This window comes from Mytilus galloprovincialis, chromosome 11, assembly GCF_965363235.1.
Source record: "Mytilus galloprovincialis chromosome 11, xbMytGall1.hap1.1, whole genome shotgun sequence".
Classification (NCBI taxonomy): Eukaryota; Metazoa; Mollusca; class Bivalvia; order Mytilida; family Mytilidae; genus Mytilus; species Mytilus galloprovincialis.
In genome coordinates this window covers 61,086,966-61,108,292 of record NC_134848.1, presented here as the reverse complement: position 1 = coordinate 61,108,292, position 21,327 = coordinate 61,086,966, and the positions used below count along the sequence as shown (strand labels likewise).

Genomic DNA, 21,327 nt, shown 5'->3' with positions numbered 1-21,327 from the left:
CCTGGGGACTTGGGATCAATTTAGAACCCTTGTTGAAAGTTTTAGTTGAATAATAAAGAAGTATTTAATACAGAAAGCAATGGGGCTATGGATAAGTGGTTTTATATCTTAACGCTTATGCAATAAAGCTGACAACATTTAATGCTATCAATCAACGGACCAAGTGAAAATTTTATTGGAACATTTTGGTTATTAATACGGAATATGTACATAGTTATATGTTTATTCCTGTTCCTTGATCAAGTGGTATATTTGAATGTAATCATTGTTACTACATTGTACACATGGCTGAGCAATTAATCCAGAGTTCACTAAAAGTCCTTAACTTATGAATTTATTTATAATTCTTATATTTTACTCGAATCTTATGGGTCTAAGCAACTCCCCTGATTTTTGTCAGTTCCGTCCTCGATATATGATTTGATTGATGTATATGAATTAAGTATTCAATTAGCATTCTAAAGGAGAAGGGTCATTAAGGGCCATGTTTGGCCCTATCTCAAAACACATTCTGTAAAAAATAGTAAATTTTGAAATCTGAGAGGTCATTTTGATCAAACAAGAGTCTGCTTTCCTTTAGGATTTCAACTAAAGATGTAGAACTGGATCTTCATCCCCCTCTTGAAACAGTGTAATCACAACTGGGTACTTAACACATCAAAACATAAGGATACCTCGTGCATTTCTTTTGATTCCATTGTAAATAGTATTCAATAGATTTACTATTAGTCTGAAACAGTTGATTACTTTTCTACATTGGCCAGAGGTATAGGGGAAGGGTTGAGATCTCATAAACATGTTTAACCCCGTCTTTGTTTAGTCTTGTATTAATTTAAACTTAAGTTTCTTGTGTATAATTTAGAGTTTAGTATGGCGTTCATTATCACTGAACTAGTATATATATTTATTTAGGGGCCAGCTGACGGACGCCTCCGGGTGCGGGAATTTCTTGCTGCATTGAAGACCTGTTGGTGACCTTCTGCTGTTGTCTGTTATATGATCGGGTTGTTGTCTCTTTGGCACATTCCCTATTTCCATTCTCAATTTTATTATGATCTTACATTAATAAAAGAAGAATGAAATAAAATTGTCTAGTTATGTTCAGTCCTTCATTTAAATAAGAACGTGTTATATGATTGCCAATGTTAAAATTCTCATCAAGAGACCAACTGACACAGAAATTAACAACTGCGGACGTACAAGTAAAAACTGAGTAAAACACATACCACACAGTCAGCTTAAAACATCAGTCAATAGTCAGAGTATCTGACTTAGGCAAATTTAACATAGTACAGAAAATGTGCTTGCGATTAATTCAGTACTGTTCAGTACCTTTTTAGACAATTCAGTTATATATATATATATATATATATGTGAAAATAAAAACTAAACAGATATCGACTGAACAGATTTGGCTTCTCTCGAAGGATTTGAACAGTTTTCCGCAGTGGATAATGTCAAAAAATAATTGAAAATCTTAAAAATTACTAAATAATTTATCCTTACGATCAAAATTACCGTTTCAAATCCATGTACGAGTTCAAGCTTTCCATATTCTCTCAACAGTGATTGTTGAAAGAAGTCATACATCTAATAACAATAAAACCCAAAGGCAGATACAAATACATCTTCTTCTTCTATCTATCTAAAAATAATGGTATAAAATGGTTAGACATTGGAACATATTCAATACTTTTGATAAATTTTCTTGTTATACTCGGCATTCATAGATGTCATTTTGGAACCACCTATTCCCTGCCTTCCTTGAAAACTTGTTCCCAAAGTCAAAAATGGCTCCAGAACATGTACATGAGGCTGATTTTAACCTCTACAAATGCGTTCCGATATATAGATGATGTCCTGTCATTAAATAAATTAAAGTTTCATGATAATTTCGAACTTGAAATACGGGATGCCTTGGATTCAAGAAGTCTGATATTCTATTTGATAACCTAATAACATCTAGATATTAACCATAAGTTCGACCTAAATTAAACTATCCCACAAAAGAGACTATTTGGATTTTCCAACATTGAGTTTTCTATGTTTGCGTTGTGTGAAACAACATTTCAGCAGCAACAATATATATAACGTGTGTCCGTTGATGAAAAAAAAAGTTTTTAATTTGTTTTATCATTATTCATCGCATAAAGAAATGCTGCTTACAAGAAGGTAAGGCATCAAGTGTCACACATAATAAAAATGTTGTCAACAAAATCTCTCGCTGAATTTGGCTTATCACGGTAGTTTCTTGATATATTTTATTGCTACCAGTCGATCGATGTCACTGCTGGTGGACTGATAGTCCTCGGTTGTATTACCAACCCAGTAGCCAGTACTTTGGTACTGGAATAAAAAAACTGATTGTCTATCATCAAAAGATTCTGTTACACAATCTTACAAATAATTTAAGTAAGGTATCTCCCTTATGCAAAGCCTTAATTCCAGCTTTGGATATACTTTTTGGTCCTTATCGGTTTTTAGCTCCTAATATTTTCAATAGCTTTGGATTTTTATTTTTTGGGCTTGATCATCACTGAAAAAACATTGATTGTCGAAATGAGCATAGGTACCGTTTATCTTATGGTTATTACTTGCAAATGGTATTAAAATACAGAATGATAAGCTTTTAAACTCTCACAAAACATTGTGAAATGTCGATTTGATATGCTATTCAAGATTTTAGATCAGACTTTATACTGAGTTGGACAATTGATACGATTGACTACTTCATGTATTTGGTTCTCCTTTAATTTAATTCTCCGTAAGGACATATTTAGATATGAGCGTAATAATTTAACAAAATCCATTTATTGCAATAAATGATGATTATAATTTCGATACGGTTATCTATTAAAAAGTTTATAACGTATGATGTCATCTATTTTTATTTGTTCAGGTTATATTAATATTTGAATTTTTCATCTGACAGATCTGACATAGAGTTATTTTAACACCCATATGTTTCCATGTACACTTTTGTTTCTATATGACTTTTTCTCCATTTACATCGGCAATTTTACAGTTCAGTAAACATAACGTATGCAAAACTAACCAACCACAATTTTACACGTATAGGTCAATAAAATTTCAATACTTGTATATATATACTTTATCAACTTTCGGAAAGTCACCATTTTAAGTACATTTCCATTTAGGAAGAATGAAACTTTTCTATCTCCCTGTTGTGTTTGTTGTGGTCTTTGGAAGCAGAGGCAATGCTCCAATTAGTGATGCCGATCTAAACGAGCAGCACGGTGATCCCCCTGCCTATGCACGTAATCGGTATAATTCTGGTTACTCAAATGGTGGAAATAATTTCTACCCGTATGATGCACGTGTAAGCCTCCACAATAGTGGACACAGTTACTCTCCTTATGGTGGACACAGTTACGCATCGTATGGTGGACAAGGTAACGGGCAGTATGGTGGTGAACGTAGCTTTGGCCATAGATTTGGACATCTAGGTAAGTACAATGTACTTAATTCATTCGATCATGAAATATCACGATGTACTTTTTGTTTGAGAAGTCTTCCTTGCTTCTGATATATTCTAGCATCATTAGTATTTATCACAAGGGATAAAGAGTAACTGTCTATGAAAAAACAGCTCAATGAAATCTTCTAACAATTAAATATCTAGTTTTTCTCTCATTTACTTATGTAAATAAGCGCAACATGGTATAAAACTGTTCGAAAGTCATCAATATGCCGAGTGTAAACAAATCAGGGTTAGAAACCAATGCAACATACACAGAAATGTACTATAAGATAACAACTACCATTTTCCTGACTTGGTACAGGATATTTAAAGAAAAAAATGGTGGGTTGAACCTGGTTTTACGGCAATTGTTTATGAATGATAATGAAGAATATTTCATTTGCATTATTTTGAAAAGAAACTACCAAATACCCGCTACAAAAACTGAAATTTATTATACATAACAAAAAATACCCCCAAAAATATAAGAAAAACAACTAACTCAGACTGTAATCATATTACTTTCATCTCACTTATACCTGTCGTGTATTAAGCTGAAACAAAAGCAGAAAAAAATGAATACTTTCAGTATGCATCTGTGGCAGGCCCAAAAGTTTTAGATTAATATTGTGTTAGGGTCTTTATTGATTATTATGTCTATAGATGCATTAAACAGTATTTCGAGTTAAAAACATATACAAAACAACAACTTACATGTTGTTATCTAAATACATTCTTTATATAGTGATTTTGTATTTTTTTTACAGAATGCCTCAGAAAATGTAAAGGTAGGTATATACATGTTTTGAACGCTATAGTCTAGTCCGTAATCGGATTAGGCATGTATTTTCACTAAACTAACGTATAAATGATACTTCTTACAACTTCTTTTATAAATTTTATCTTGTACCTTTACGATATTTTCAAGAAAAGAATTACGAGTGATTGTAATGTTTAGCTTAACTTCTTTTATACATTTTATCTTGTTCCTTAACGATATTTTAAAAAAATGAATTACGAGTGAACGTCATAATTTTCTAAACATCATGTTAACAGAAATTTTTCTTAAACGTAACTTTGAACTTTGAACATCTTTTAAATTTTCCATTGCCGACGATTTTCCTAACTCCATATAAAGTCTAGTACAAGCAAATATTCTGATTTATATTTTAACATGGAGAATATCATAAGCAGAAGTTTTGCAATGCACACACAGGGCTCCAATGTAATTCTGACTAATTTCCAACCAACTTTACAAAAGTAATACCGAAATGCAATTCGACAGCGTAGTCAATAAATTATTTGCAAAGGTTTTGTTATTAACATCACATAAACTAAATCATCTATACTGCAATTCCAACTAGTTTCACACCTTACACATGCTGATACCGACCAAAATTTCGAATTAAAATTCAACATGGAATATTTATTTATGGCCGAGGTTTACGAGTTGCAATACATAACACATAATCTATACTGTAATTTCGTCTTCTAATCATACCTTCGAATAATTCATATCGATCAGAAATTCCATTTATATTTCAGCATGGAGACAAAATTATTGGCAGAGGTTTTGCAATAAACATTCCATAAGGCTTTATTGCCATGAAAATTATTTTCTGAAAATTCAAAATGCACAATATGGAAATATACCCTGTCATCCAAGTAATAAAAGATTCAACGGTCACCCATCGTGTCAAGCTAATCGTGGTCAAGTTCTGAAAAACGCTAGAGAAAATTGCGACTATAAAAAACAATGTACAGCCAAGGTGGATAATAGGCTGTTCGGGAAAAGATACGCCTTCAATACCGGATGTTCCTACCATGTAAAGTCAATATCATTCTATGCAGAATATGAATGCAGTAAGTATATGAGTATTTGATACTAATACCTAGGTCAAAGGTTAATTCGCCGTTTCATAATCTGAAAAGCCGTGTGTAATCTCATTGTTCGTACCCTAAAATAAAAATAACGTCACGTCATTTGTAGAATTTCCATTTTTTATTACATCTTGAACTAATCACGACGTTTTGGTGTTCACTTTTGAAAATATTACCCAGGATGCATTAGATTCCGAAACGTCGATTGTAAAAGGTGGCAAGTATATAAAACCTGACAAGTTCAAACGTTTAACTATATCATCTAACGAACGAAAGAACACCAACACTATCATATTTCTGACTTGTACAGAGTTAAGAATAACGATGGTTTAAACCCACATGTATAATATCAATACTGTGTCTATTAATTATTATACACAGAATAATACATGGCAAAATCCGTATCGCATGCTGTATCACCACTAGAAACCAATATGAGTCCCAAGGATTTTGCAATGAATTGATAAGTTTGTCGTCTATTTGAACGAAATCTTATTCCTGATATATAAGGTGGGGTTGGGCAGATTTTAAAAATAAATATTCAGGTCCACCTCTTTTGCATGAAAACAAATAATGATTTCTTGTCACACATAAAGAATACAGATTCTGGACCCACCTTCCATTGTAATGATATATGTACTTTTTAGCACATAGGAATTTGAGATAGAATCGTGGGTAATTGATCATTTTCCAAAATGAAAATCTTTGGTCTTACTCGGTGTCATAAATGACCCAATTTAGCAAGTATTTTTTAACTTAATGAGAATACATTTCGTATCATTCAAGGAAATACACCAGCTAGACGTCATAGATCAAACTTTAACGTCATTTGATATATGACGTCATGCCCGTGTTTTTTTGCCTTCAAGTTGTGTGTTTTTTCGACTTTGCAGATTTCTATGGTATGCCGCTTTTCTATCATTTTCCTTCTTTCAAAAACAGCACAAAACGGAAACATACGTTTAACCCCCAGCTAAAATTTATCCTTAAATGGCGTTTGCTTTACTTTGTAAAACCCCTCAAGGAGGCAACTCAATTACTGTGCGCACACAATTACATTTGATATGGACTTTCCGAATTGATTATGGACTTTCCGAATTGATTATGGACTTTCGGAATTGATTATGGACTTTCGGAATTGATTTTCCTTTAAGTTCAGTATTTTTGTTATTTTACTTTTTATACAACATATGTCTCTTCGATTAGTAAGGTTACAATTTACCAAATATAAGTTTTGATAGTTATTCTTCAAATCTATTTAAGAACTAACTAGTATTTGTCCGTTACATATAGAAACACAGGAACTATAGAAACTTTTGTCAAAAAATGTAAATTGGCTGGGAAGCAAATGTTGCCAATGAACATTGATCACACTTTTGTTATTAACAGTTATTTTCAAAATAGATATTTTTTAAATGAAATGTCATATAATTCCATCTTTTGTTTGATCACAGGACCTTCAAAAACATTGTGCGCAGCGTTTTGTAAGTGCCGACAAGCACCTTCCAGATCACCTTACGGATATGGTAGAAACACTGCTGCCTATTGTAAAAGTAAGTTTTTATAGTAATTCTTATAAATTCGGAACACTTTTCTTTAGGACGATGATTACCAGTAATGACCAACTTATCATGTATATTCAACTGTGGGGTAAACAGTTCGTTCAATGCATTTTCTTAAATTTCTTTAAGGAATGACTGTAATATTTTTTCTGTCTATAAAGAAATAACATAAAAATTTGGTGCACACTGCATAACGCGCGTAGCGGATTATTTAACAGTGTGCACCACATTTTTTATGTTATTTCGAATAGACAGAAAAAATATTACAGTCATTTCTTATAATTTAATTCTAAAATCCATTTTAAACCGTAGAAAACCATGAAAAAATGTTACTGACGTCACGATTACATGACTAAATTATGTCTATGGGCTCATAACAAAATAACGTCAGCCAATCAGAAGAGCGTTACATCCAAAATTAAATTATTATAAGAGGGACTGAATGATAAGCATATTCAAAGAAATAAGGATAAGAAAAAAAAAAGAATAGACACTAATTGATAAAAACAACCAGGAATGAAGAATTATGGGATGATAAGACATTAAGAATGATAAATAATTGACAATACTTGTAAAATAGAAATAAATTTCTTAACGCAAAATAATACAGCGATGAAGGAACCGACATCCACACTGTCATACAAAGTTACAAATACGCTGACAAAACATTTTACTTAAAGAGGTTCGCTACTCAGATTCAACATAACTAGCTTTTCATAACACTATATTGATAAGGGAATTATTGTAGGATCTAAAAGAGCAAAAAGAAATATAGGTCAATATGTTTGTTTTCGAGATATTAGCCATTGAAACTTTGGCGGTAAACTGTTCTCTTTTGCTTTTTCATAGCTTTATCATTGACGTATGTAGGTTCTCAAAAACTATTTACAAATGACAAGGATTTTAAAAGACTTTTAGAGATGGTTTATTATCATACATATAAAAGATCTAAATAGAAAAGTGGGGGTCAATGGGCATTTGAATAGATAAAACTAGAGGATTCCAGAACATCTTTAAGTTTTGATTGATCTGTTGATTGCTTGATGTCTGCTTTACGTCCCGATGTCATCATGCTATACATAGGCAGGGCGAGTCTAAGCTTGATGTCTGCTTTACGTCCCGATGTCATCATATTAAACATAGGCAGGGCGAGTCTAAGCTTGATGTCTGCTATACGTCCCGATGTCATCATATTAAACATAGGCAGGGCGAGTCTAAGCTTGATGTCTGCTTTACGTCCTGACGTCATCATGTTATACATAGGCAGGGCGAGTCTAAGATTTAATGTTAAATTTACGCTACCTGTAGTGAGATTAATGAACAAAACATAATAAAAATTCAATTGAACAAATTACAAAAAAAAATATGGCACAAATAACCATATTTTACAATATACACTGTCTTACTATTGCACCTTCACACACACACTTATATATTTTATATCATATTTATATTTGGATACTCTAATTTGTATAAAAAGAAACAAAGACGAAAGTATAGAGAAACAGCGTCTGAATTAATATGTGACCGAATCTTCCTGTCAATGGAATCAGTTTGATAATATGTATAAAATAATGAATCGAAATGAGGAATGTGTCAAAGCGACAACAACCCAACTATAGAGCAGACAACAGCTGAAAGTCATCTATGGGTCTTCAATGTAGCGAGAAACTCCCGCACCCGTAAGCGTGTTTGTATTACCATTATTATGATTTTTAAATACTAATTAACTATTTATCGTAAGTTATTATTTATCTATATTTCAGAGAAGTACAAGAATTACCTTCATTATTAGGACACCAAGAGTTAAATGACAAAATTATGAAATAAAATTGTCACACTGTTGGACATTTTTTTAACCTTCTATTGTGGACATTTAACCATCGTCGAAACATTGACTTCGATAAGGTTCTATATGGAAGCATTTGTGACAGACTTTCGATTGTTGTTGTTGTTATTGGTTTTCGATTGTTGGCAAATAAGAATGCCCACAATAGGTCTTAATTCTAAGAGAACTCCAGAATCATTCAGCTGTATAATTTTTTTTTTGTACTGATATAATTCAAATGTATGTATAGTGCATGCTGCCTGTACAGTTTAGTTAACAAGTCATATATAATTGGAAACTCCGTTAAGTTAATTTGTCAATGTATCAAAATAAAATTTGGAAGACACTGTATGATTTCAAAGGAGAACAAATCTCCATCAGAGATCAGATGAAGTAGAAGTGAATAACCTTAGACCACAATACGGCTTTAACTAATGAGTAAAATCCATACCGGTTAGTATATAAATTCAACAATAATATACCCTGTTCGAAATTCATAAATCGAATGAGAAAAAAAACAAATCTGCGTTACAAACTAAAACTGAGGGAAACAGGAGAACTACGAGCTTTCAAAGCTTTCAAAGGCACAGAAATTACAAGTGTTAATTAGTCGAACGAAAAACTGTATGTTCACAACAAAAAAAGAAAATAATGTAATATACATGATATAAACAGTTAAGGTGATACCCAACACCTTCACTAAAATTGATTTGGCTCGTTTAATTTTCATAAAATTTTGACAAAGTATTTAATTGACCCTTTGACAAAAATATAAAAGTTCAGAAAATTTAAACCAACAATTTGATCAGAAATATTACACTGGTTATATAACAATTTTCATCAACACTAATTTTGATCATTGAAAAATATTTCATTAACAACATGACGTAATTAAAGCGTTTATCTCCCTGTTGTGTTAGGTATCACCTTAAATGACAACTGAATTACGGACACTGGCAGGTATGTGAATAATGTGGCGAGGTTTAACAGGTTTTCTGTCAACAAACCCTCCCCTAACATATACCAATTGTGTAACAATACTAAAATAATGTGGCGAGGTTTAACAGATTTTCTGTCAACAAACCCTCCCCTAACATAAACCAATTGTGTAACAATACTACAATAATGGGGCAAGGTCTAACAGGTTTTCTGACAACAAACCCTCCCCTTACATAAACCAATTGTGTAACACTACTACAATAATGTGGCGAGGTTCAACAGGTTTCTTGTCAACAAACCCTCCCATAACATATACCAATTGTGTAACAATACTACACAAAAACAAAAAAAAAGGTCCAATATGTGAAAACTCATCATACAGACACAAAAGACTAAAAGTACAGATCTGAGTATTCTCGAAGACACTGCAATTAACATGAGTAAGTTAAACGCCAACAGCTTCTTATAAAAAGAAGTATATGAGTACACATCAACCAATCAATAATGTAGTGTAAAGACATCATTATCAAATAAAATAAATCCGCAAAGGAAAAAAAAAGAACTTTATCAGATATAACTATTAGTAGTTCTCTTCATGTCGTTTTTTGTTCTGGTACTGATTTAATTTTTTTCCTAAATCTTAGTCTGGATTTCAGTGCTAGTATATCTGCGTGTTTCTGGTCAATGGTAGAGACGTAACTATTTTGTAACACAACTATTTTGTATTTTGATAACACAATGTTGACTGCTGTACCCCTATTTTTGACATTTTTACCTATTGTGTCTGTTTGTTTTGTTCACGCATCGGTGACAATATAATGGAATTTGATGCGACTGTCATACAAGTGAGAGGTTTAGCTAGCTATCCAACCAGGTTCAAATCCACCATTTTCTACATTTGAAAATGCCTGTACCAAGTCAGGAATATGAAAGTTCTTGTCCATTCGTTTTTGATGCGTTTTGTTATTTGATTTTGCCATGTGATTATGGACTTTCCGAATTGATTTTCCTCTGAGTTCAGTATTTTTGTGATTTTACTTTTTTTTGTAACAACATGTTAGCGCACACTTTTAACACAGTCAAGTAAATAATCCTTATTGCACGTTTTGTAGTTACAATTTCTTTACCTAAATTATAACTTTGGGCTAGGTGTCCCCGTTTCAAAGTTATCTGAATCATTTGTAAAACAAAGCAGGCAATTCAAAAATGTTTATCAAATAATCAAATATGTAAGTAATATTTGAAATCAAAATGAAGTTGACATAGTGGCGGTCTCATTGCAATACTCTGTTATTAATATTCTATAACCGCATTAAAAAAATTAAAGAATATAACAAATTATTTATCACTCAACTACTTATAAACAATAATTTCTGCCACATCTATTCAATTTCTCGGCTCGTAATGCAAGTAATATGCACATTGGAAACTTTCCCTTTCTGTCTTGTTTATTTTATAATTCATACACATTGTTGGGTTTTTGTTTATAACCTTAACATGTCTTCTCAATTCACTGATGAGATTTAAATGTCTGCTACTAACCATTGTTTCCAAAATATATTGACTGACTGAGAAGTGGATTTCCACAGGACACTTTCAAGTCCCATGTATCAAAGGGATTTTTTTCCCTAACAAGTGTGAAATATTATTTGACCTCAAAAGCAATTATAAGATGAGGCATGAGTGCCTACGACACAACTCATCTGGTGTGTTTGTGAAATTCTTTTACTTTCTTTTTAAAAAAATGAACAAATAATTTTTACACATTCCATTATAATTACTTAAGAGTCAATTTCTTTTAAACTAATAACTTGATTCAGGAAGGAAAAGGAACAAACATAAGAAATAAACTTTAAATTTTATTGTTGAAATATAGATTCCTACACTGCAACAAGTGTATTACGATATTTCTCCACTCGAGATAGTTAAATTTTATTATTTAAAGCGCGAGGCTTGCCGAGCATTTTAGATAATTAAATTAAACTGTCGACAGTGGAGAAATATCGTAATATACGAGTTATAGTGTCGGAATCTGTTTCTCTGATGACTTTAATCATTTTTTTTTCAAAGATTTTCAGAAACTTGTGTTCTTTATATGCGACGTCATCAGGCAAGGTCGCCTTTTTTCATGACGTCACAATAGGAAAATTGAGAAGAAAACAAAACCTTTTGACGTCTTAATCAAATTTCGACAAATCATTTGCCGAGAACGGATTTTTCACTAGTGAGGAGAAATATTTTTCTCACACCAGTCAGGAAATGTGAAAATAGCACAAAAATTAGAGAATCTGTATGTTCGTATATGTTGTTTACACTTTGTCTTTCATCTTTAGATTCCGTACCCAACTCGAGCTGTAATAAATGATTAAATTTGATATTAATTTATTATATAAATATAAATAGTCTTTTAAACATTGCGCGGGTTTTAAGCTCTTTTCCTGATTAAGCATTTGGAACGTTTAAATCAAAAATTGAAAGTCAGAATGTATAAATACACAAAGAGCTGTTTGGTCCCATGATGAACATTAACAGGATAACCATAGGAATCTTTATTCAAATTTGCTGACATATACATTTGCTTTCAAATATACGGTGGGAAAATATATAATTTAAAATAATGTAAAGTCGTCGATTTGATATGCCTCTCTTTTTGTAACTTTATTTGAGTCATGTGTCTCCTCGTTTAAAATATATTACAAAAATAAATCAATATCATTTTTTACAGTGTAATTTGAATTTTATAATGTATGTCCTATTGTATCTAGAAATAGAATGACATCTTATGTCCTACCAATTACTTATCTTTGAATAATGTAAGCAATAGAAATGTACAACAAACATCGTCATAATTCTGAAACTATGTACGTTTGAAAAAAAGTAAGTACTTTTCGTTTCACTCTTCAAAAGAATGAGCTTATTCATAATAAACTCATAATAGATATCAGATTTTGTTTTTATATTTGCACCAGACGCGCGTTTCGTCTACAAAAGACTCACCAGTGACGCTCGAATGAAAATATGATAAAAAGGCAAAATAAAGAAGGAAGTTAATTAAAGAGGATCGAGGACGTTGATCATGTTAATGTACAGGCTTACCTGGTGTTTTGCATTTACAAATCTCACATGCGTCAGCAACAACTCTGAATTCATGATCGCAGAAAATTTTACACCTCAGATTGGGACAGTGGGCTAAAATATCAAAATAGAACGTCCGATATTTTACCTCGTTTGTTTATAATGACATTGAATTGAAAATTGAAATTGGGATTGCGTCAAAGGGAGAACAGCCTGACCAAAGAGCCGAATGCTAATGTCAAATGTATATTATGTATAATGCTAAGTTTTGTTAAAATAAACTTACCAACAAAATTACAACACATTGAGAATGTGTCGGAATTTTAACGGTATTAATTGTTCTGTACCAGATGCGCATTTCGACAACCAATATTTCTTTGGTGATGAACGAGGCTGAAATATCTTGAAATCAAAAGTTTATTAAAAGATGAATAACTATATTCCAAAAAAGGACAAAAAGTATAGTCAAAGCTATGCAAGGAATCTGAACTTTCCATGAGGGAGATACATTCCTTCATTTTAAATAATTTCTAAAATTTCCAAATATATACTAAAATGAAATAATTGAACTGGATAAAGATCAACTTTACTAGACACATGATATGTATCTGGTAAAAGTTTCACAAACAGATTGTTCGAAATAAAGTCTTATACACTATGATTTGATTTGGTTTTTGGTGCCTTAACCCCATTTTTAAGCACTGCATTTAAGCTATTTCATAATGGCTAGTTTTTACTGGTGGAAGATGCTGGAGTGCCAAGAGAACACTACCGACCTTCGATAGGAAAATGCATAATCCTAGTCAGTAAAGACTAGAGTCAAGTGCACCCACACGAGCGGGATTCGAACTCACAACATCAGTGTTGACTGAATAGAGATTACAGTAGTAACAACTAGGACAACTCGGCCACCGAGGCCCACCTTATACATTCGAACCATACATAAGTTGTGAGTTCGATTACTTCTTATTAGTTTAAACACAGATACGTTGAATAAGTTATAATTAATGAAACGGATCAATACAACACGAACACAATCAAGCATAAAAAACAGGTGTGATATTGTTTTAACCCTACACAGTAGAATGTATGGTATCATCACAAAACAAAATATTGCGCTAACTTAACATACGGATTTGTTGCATGTGTTCCTTGATTGTTTATTAACAAAATACATGGTATGGAGGCTTTGCATAACAGGCTTTGTTTAAATCACAGTCAACCAGTCAACACAACCAAACAAATTATAAAAAAATAGTATACATCCTACCCGCCCCCCCCAAAAAAATTATAATAAAACAAGAAAATGTCCATAGTACACAAATGCCTATCTCGCACTATTATTTTCTTTATTCAGTGAACCGTGTAATTGGGGGTCAAACTTCTAATTATGCATTAAAATTACGAAGATCATATAATAGGGAACATAGGTACTAAGTTTCAAGTTGATTGGACTTTAACTTCATTAAAACCTTCCTTGACCCAAAACTTTAATCAGAAGCGGAACAGACCGAACGGATTCACAGACCGAAAAAAACTTTTTTTTTGTATAATTGTAAGGTTTAGATAACCAATCATCATACATGTATGTTGTTCAAAGTCAAGAGATTTGTGAAACGATTTGCAAAAATGAGATTAAGTTATCTCATATACTTACGCGGCTGGTTGCATTTACAAATTTCACATCCGTTAGTTCCAACTTTAAATCCGTGTTCACACAACTTAGAACACATCACATCGGGGCTGTGAGCTAAACATATATATATATATATATATATATATATATTTTGATAAATAAAAAGTCCTTGGTACAGAAAATATAATTTAAAAGTAAAAAACACAAAAAATCACATCATAAATCGAACATTGTTTCTGTTAGCGCTTTCACCGCATCTCCAGCGGTTCATCAGACAGAATTGTTATCGTTAATAGTAACGACTTGTGACGTTACGTTATAGTAACGACTTGTGACGTTACGTTATAGTAACGTCATGCGGTAATTGTATATATCTTACGGAATTTTATTAACGGATCGAATTTCACTTCCTATTTAGTGTGGGCTTATAAAGTTCAATAAAATATTGTTCCTTGGCTTCACGCGGAATTTTATCTTCGGTCCACATCTTAAAAAAGGGATATATTTTAAATTTTCCCTTTCCACATCGGTCAAAGTGTTCAGAACAGGGAGAATTTCGAATTGACGGGTCTTTTATCTGCTGTTTATGAACTCTCACTCTATCAATTAGTCTATTTGTTTGACCTATGTAGTTTTTATTACAAGTGGGACAGGTTGCACAATAAATGACATTTTCCGATTTGCAGTTCATGCTTTTATTCGGTTTGATTACTGTGCCGGATTTCAGGGTTTTACTTTGTCCCACTTCTAGCATTTCGCACGTTCCACATCTGGGATCCCCGCATTTTTGTATTTCTGCTACCTTCTGTGTACTGAATTGTGCTCGTGTGAGAAATTTCTTCAGATTTGGTGCTTGTCGACGGCTCCCAATAAGCTGTGATTTGTCGACAAGATCTTTCATTTTCTCTGAATTGTGAAGAATAGGTAAAAACCCTTTAGCAGAATTTAAGATCTGATGATTACGTGGATTATGAGTTATAACAAAAGGAATTGATTGTTGTTTATCTTTTTTGTCTTCCCTTGATACTGTTTTTCTTAGTTCAGCGATTGGAATTTTCAATGCATTTTTAATTCCATTTTCAATTAATCTGACTGGGTAGTTTTGTCTTTTTAGATAATTTTTCAATTCCTGTGGTCTCTTATCACGTAACTCCAAATTTATTACTATTGTGCATATACGTCGGGCTAAATTAAAAGGAATATTTCGTTTGGTATGTGACGGGTGACATGACCTAAAATCCAAATACTGATGGGTATCAGTGGGTTTACAGTATAAGTCCGTTACTATAACGTAACGTCACAAGTCGTTACTATAACGTAACGTCACAAGTCGTTACTATTAACGATAACAATTCTGTCTGATGAACCGCTGGAGATGCGGTGAAAGCGCTAACAGAAACAATGTTCGATTTATGATGTGATTTTTTGTGTTTTTTACTTTTAAATTATATATATATATATATATATATATATATAACCACTAATTATAGATTAATAAGCTAATATGTTAATTTTCCTTTGAATAAAATGAGAATAGAAATGACTAAACTAAGATCAGAGATTTTTTTTTCACATTTGTTCAACTGATAAACCTCATTTAGAGTAATAAAAAATTAAAATGAAAACAGCAAAGATTACGGTTTTGTACATAAGGTCAAATGAACAATTTAGTTATGCAGGCTCTATGTGTAAATATCAATAGAAACATTTTGCAACATAAACTTTTTCATAAGAAATTACCAAATCTCCTGAATTGTGCAGTGCCAAAAAAAATTGTATATATAGGCGTGAGTATGTCTTGATACATGCGTGGGTATGTCTTGATACAGGCGTGGGTATGTCTTGATACAGGCGTGGGTATGTCTTGATACAGGCGTTGGGATGTCTTGATACAGGCGTAGGTATGTCTTGATACAGGCGTGGGTATGTCTTGATACAGGCGTGGGATGTCTTGATACAGGCGTGGGGATGTCTTGATACAGGCGTGGGGATGTCTTGATACATCCCATTTTAAAAAGAACACAAATTTAATTGTGTTTTAGTTTCCTGATGACAAAATTGATCCACTATAGTTACAAATGGAGCAAACTATTTGTTTACCAACAATGTGCACATGCACTATTTTATATCAAGACTACATTGTTCATCATATGAATAAAACAAGAGGAGAGACGCAGAACATTTGAATTGGCTTCTCCAATAACTAAATTGTCCAAGGCTGAATACAAAGGTCAAACGTATTTGCCAACCAAGATTTTAATTGAATAAAAAATCCAATATCTCGAAAAATCTTGTTAACAGAAATATCGAGGTTGATTTAAATAGAACAAAAAAACACAGAACAAAGCAAGTGTAGAAAAAACGCAGATAAAAAGGAAAGGAAAAACATATTATTACAATCATCAATATCATTGTACCTAACTATAGTATGATTTTTATAATAATAAAACTATAATAATAATAATAATAATAATTATAATAATAATAATAATAATGATAATAATAATAATAATAATAATAATAATAATAATAATAATAATAATAATAATAATAATGATAATAATAATAATAATAATAATAATAATAATAATAATAATAATAATAATAATGATAATTGATAATAAAAAATGATATTGAAAATGTTAATAAAACTAATAATTATAATTATAATCACAATAATATAACAATTGAGCCATGTATGAAAAACTACTCACTTGAATAGCGATTACGGTAACGGCGAGGAGTAGAATATATCCAAACATACTTCCAGTTCAGTAATACAGATAACGTATTGAATTATAATCCTGATAACTATTAACACAACATAGTTTATATACTTTTTAGTAAATGAAGCAGATGTTATTTAATTGAAATATTAAAAAAATTGCCTGAAGCTTGAATTAAATTTTCTCTTCATTGTATCAGGTTGCGTAACTTCTTTGTTATTTTTTTTATATATATTGTAGCTGAAGGGCTAGAGTTCTTCGTATATACAAATGTTACCAGACTGACCACGCAATGACATTCAGACAGATCCCTTCAGACAACATTATAAATTTAAAACAATAACTGTAGTAACAAACTCTAATTATATTACTGTAAGTTCACCAGATATATTTTATATATTTTATAAAAATGTATAGAAGATATCAAGAGTTCATTGCACCCTGTTTTGTTGATGAACTATTGTAGGAAACTTATCATCTGATTTATGTATGTTGAATATATACTTGATATATGTCAAACTTGGAGTTGCAATGGTCAAGTTCAAACTATTTACACCACTGGGTCGATGCCACTGGTGGTGGACGTTTCGTCCCCGATGGTATCACCAGCCCAGTAGTCAACACTTCAATAATGTGGTCATTTTAATAAATTTCCTGTTACAAAACTTTGAATTTTTCGAAAAACTAAGGATTTTTTTATCCTAGACATAGATTACCTTAGCCGTATTTGGCACAACTTTTTGGAATTTTGGAATCTCAATGCTTTTCAACTTTGAACTTGTTTGGCTTTATAAATATTTTGATATGAGCGTCACTGATGAGTCTTATGAAGACGAAACGCGCGTCTGGCGTACTCAATTATAATCCTGGTACCTTTGATAACTATTTACACCACTGGGTCGATGCCACTGCTGATGGCCGTTTCGTCCTCGAGGTTATCACCATCCCAGTAGTCAACACTTCGATGTTGACATGAATATCAATAATGTGGTCATTTTTATAAATTTCCTGTTACAAAACTTTGAATTTTTCGATAAACTAAGGATTTTCTTATCCCAGGTATAGATTAACTTAGCCGTATTTGGCACAACGTTTTGGAATTTTGGATCCTCAATGCTCTTCAACTTTGTACTTGTTTGGTTTTATAAATATTTTGATATGAGCGTCACTGATGAGTCTTATGAAGAGGAAACGCACGTCTGGCGTACTAAATTATAATCCTGGTACCTTTGATAACTATATACTCAAAGACGATGGTCATTCGATGATGTCCTTGGTCTTAGTCTATATTACACAGGCTGGGAAGTTTAAAAATCCACAGATTTTCGAGAGTGTTAGATTTTAAAGATATACGAAGTTATTTTCCATGTATGTCCTCAGTTACAGTTGCATACACTGTACTTCATGATTTACCGTCCTCTGTGATTTGCTGCATGCGGACACAATTCTCTACTTAATATGTTATTTTTACTTGATTCCTTTTATTAGTTCCTCGTTTACCGTAATATCAATATCAGAAAAGTCTGTTTGCTGACCTATATCTTGTTAATAAAATGCCGCATTCTATCGTACTTAACCAAATAACCAAATAACGAAATAACCAACAGCAGATTTCAAAAACAAAATCCACTGCAGAAGTTAAATCATCCCTTTCCACGAATCATACCCCGTTCACTGTAATAGTAATAGTGCATGTATAATTTTAAAACACTACTTAAGGGGGCTTCTGGGTATAAATCAATTGTTTTTTCTAATGTAGGATTTCGCTATATTTTTTTTATAGATGAACTTTATCATCAACTTAAAAGAAAAATGAAATAAAAAAATGGGGTCACCGTTCATTTAAGCTTACAATCTGCCTCCGGAAGAAGCATACATTTTTGTTAATGTCCTTTTTTCTGTTGAGCTAATAGGAAAAATAGAGGTAATATCGAAATAAAAAAAATAATATAATTACAGAAATCGCGTAAATTTTACAATTATTTAGTTTATGTACGGCTTATTTGAAAACATTATAAAAAATATAGGTCACCGATGAGTTAAAAAAGATATTTCACATTTAATGCCAAGAAATGGCAGTTTTGCACCAAAGGGAGATATAAACATGTTAAAAGTTATCTGGGGTCAAACTGAATCGTTTTTTTTTGGGTTGATTTTTGTACCATATCATTATAAAGTAATAACTAATAGTGTAATAAATAAAATTTGTAATGAAAAAATAAAGATTTAATTTTTTGATGACAGTTTTGTACCCACGAGCCACCTTAATGCAAACAAGTTGACTTTTACCTTGACAAGAACATAAAGACAATTGTTGTTATTATGGTCTATAGAATTATAGAAGAATTGAGAGCCCAGTGCCACAACCATAGGAGCTATATTAAAAGGTTATTGTCCATTCATACCAGTACCCATTACAAAACTGAAAAAATAAGATCTATAAGTAATAAAAATAGTATTTATGAGGTCACAAGGAAAACACAAGTGCAATAAATATGTTCAGCTTATATATATACATAAGACAAAACGGCAGTCCATAAAAAACAACAAGTTCTGTCTTACTACCGCACTTAAACATCTATAAAGCACCTACGATCCCTAAACAGATATTTTCGTGATAAATGTGTTATGGGCCATTTTTCTAATTATCCTCTAATTTTCACTTCAATTTATAGCATAGTAGATTCACAAAAAAGGTCTGAAAGGTTTAATCGCGATTTATGGACGTGAAAAGTGTATAACAACCATTGCTTGCCCCTATTTGTCTTCCTTAATTTTGTGATTTTTTAATAATTGTGCAGCATTTATCTTTGTTTCAGATAAAAAAAATACCGTATAGCGGGTTTTTGTCGTAGGGTGTAAGTTTTCACTTATTTTTGCGGATAGAACCAAGTCGCAAAAGTTTAAAAGGGATAATGTTAAGGTACTGATTAAAGTTTTGAATCCGCCAAAATAATCACTGCCAAAATATTTCGTATACCGTATTTAATGGAAATTGCGAAATTTAATACCCGCGAAAATAACCCGATTTACGGTACTTTGCATGATAAAATATGTATTATTATAAGTACTACAGATTTAACTTCATATTTGATTGCATATAAGTTAGCAAATCTAAATGGTATTGAAAATATTATGTTAAGATCAAAAACTAGTAATTTCTGTTACTCTCTGACTTCAGCAAGATCCAAGAAATAGAAATAAGATAATTTTTTATTGAATACATATCCAGTTATCAGGCTCAAAGTCTTTGTTAATAGTGAATGTTATTGTACTCTGTCCATCATGTTTAGGATGTTTACTCTAAAAGAGCTGAAATATAATAAAGGAGATGATATTTATTGAGTATTAAAATGTACGTAGACAAAAAAAAAATATATACATTTTGTTGTTTTGGAGTTCTTTTCGTAATTAACCTACATCTGGAACACTCAAACCAGAAGTCATAAAGGTAGTTACATGTACAGTAAGAGTTGTTTGACCCGTAATTAGCACCAAAACAATAACCATCGCCTTCTATGCTTCATTAAAAGAGTTCGAACATAAGTTTTTAAAATTTTAACGAAATATATATGAGTTAATTGCTAAATACTATTCTTTCATTCTTCGTCAATTTATCCCTTTCCGCACCCATCGTAAAAAAAAAATAATCAACGTGTGGTTCGTTTGATTGCAGTTCTTCATTGATTAAAATCCGATTATGACGTCGAATTTTCTTGATTTCCCCTGACACTTTAACTGTCGCGAGTGGATAAATATCGTATTACACTCGATGCAGTGGTAGAATCTATATTTAGCTCGTGTCCTTATAATCTAATCGGTGCTATAAAAAACACATGTTGATTTGCTAGAACGAACGTTACAGATTCCGGATTATCTTTATTCGGAATTCTGTAACCAAACCTTTTAAAGTCTGTGTCTCCACGTTAATTCAACACGTATAACAAACTGTACAAATTTCAGATTTTACATTTTAATTTCTTTTTCATAGTATGTGTTTTATTTCCGCTAGATACATTTATAACAAATAACCATTCATTGAAAAACCGAAAAAAAAAGTTAACAAAATGAATAATGAACATCACCATAATGCTGAAACGTATTTCAAAAAGACAGCAATTACAGTTACACGTACTTCAAAAAAAAAGATGAAATAAATGTACAAGCTTACATGAATTTTTGCATTGACAAATCTCACA

The 21,327-nt window shown here is 31.8% G+C and overlaps 1 protein-coding gene across 1 annotated transcript; it reads left to right on the top strand.

Annotated features, from left to right (window-relative positions):
- The first annotated feature begins 3,163 nt into the window (after positions 1-3,163).
- On the top strand, positions 3,164-8,719 carry LOC143052126 (uncharacterized). Its single transcript, XM_076225090.1, has 5 exons — positions 3,164-3,467; positions 4,249-4,269; positions 5,027-5,344; positions 6,817-6,915; positions 8,691-8,719. The coding sequence occupies exons 1-5, from the start codon at positions 3,164-3,166 to the stop codon at positions 8,717-8,719; spliced, it is 771 nt and encodes a 256-aa protein (XP_076081205.1).
- The last annotated feature ends 12,608 nt before the right edge of the window (positions 8,720-21,327 follow it).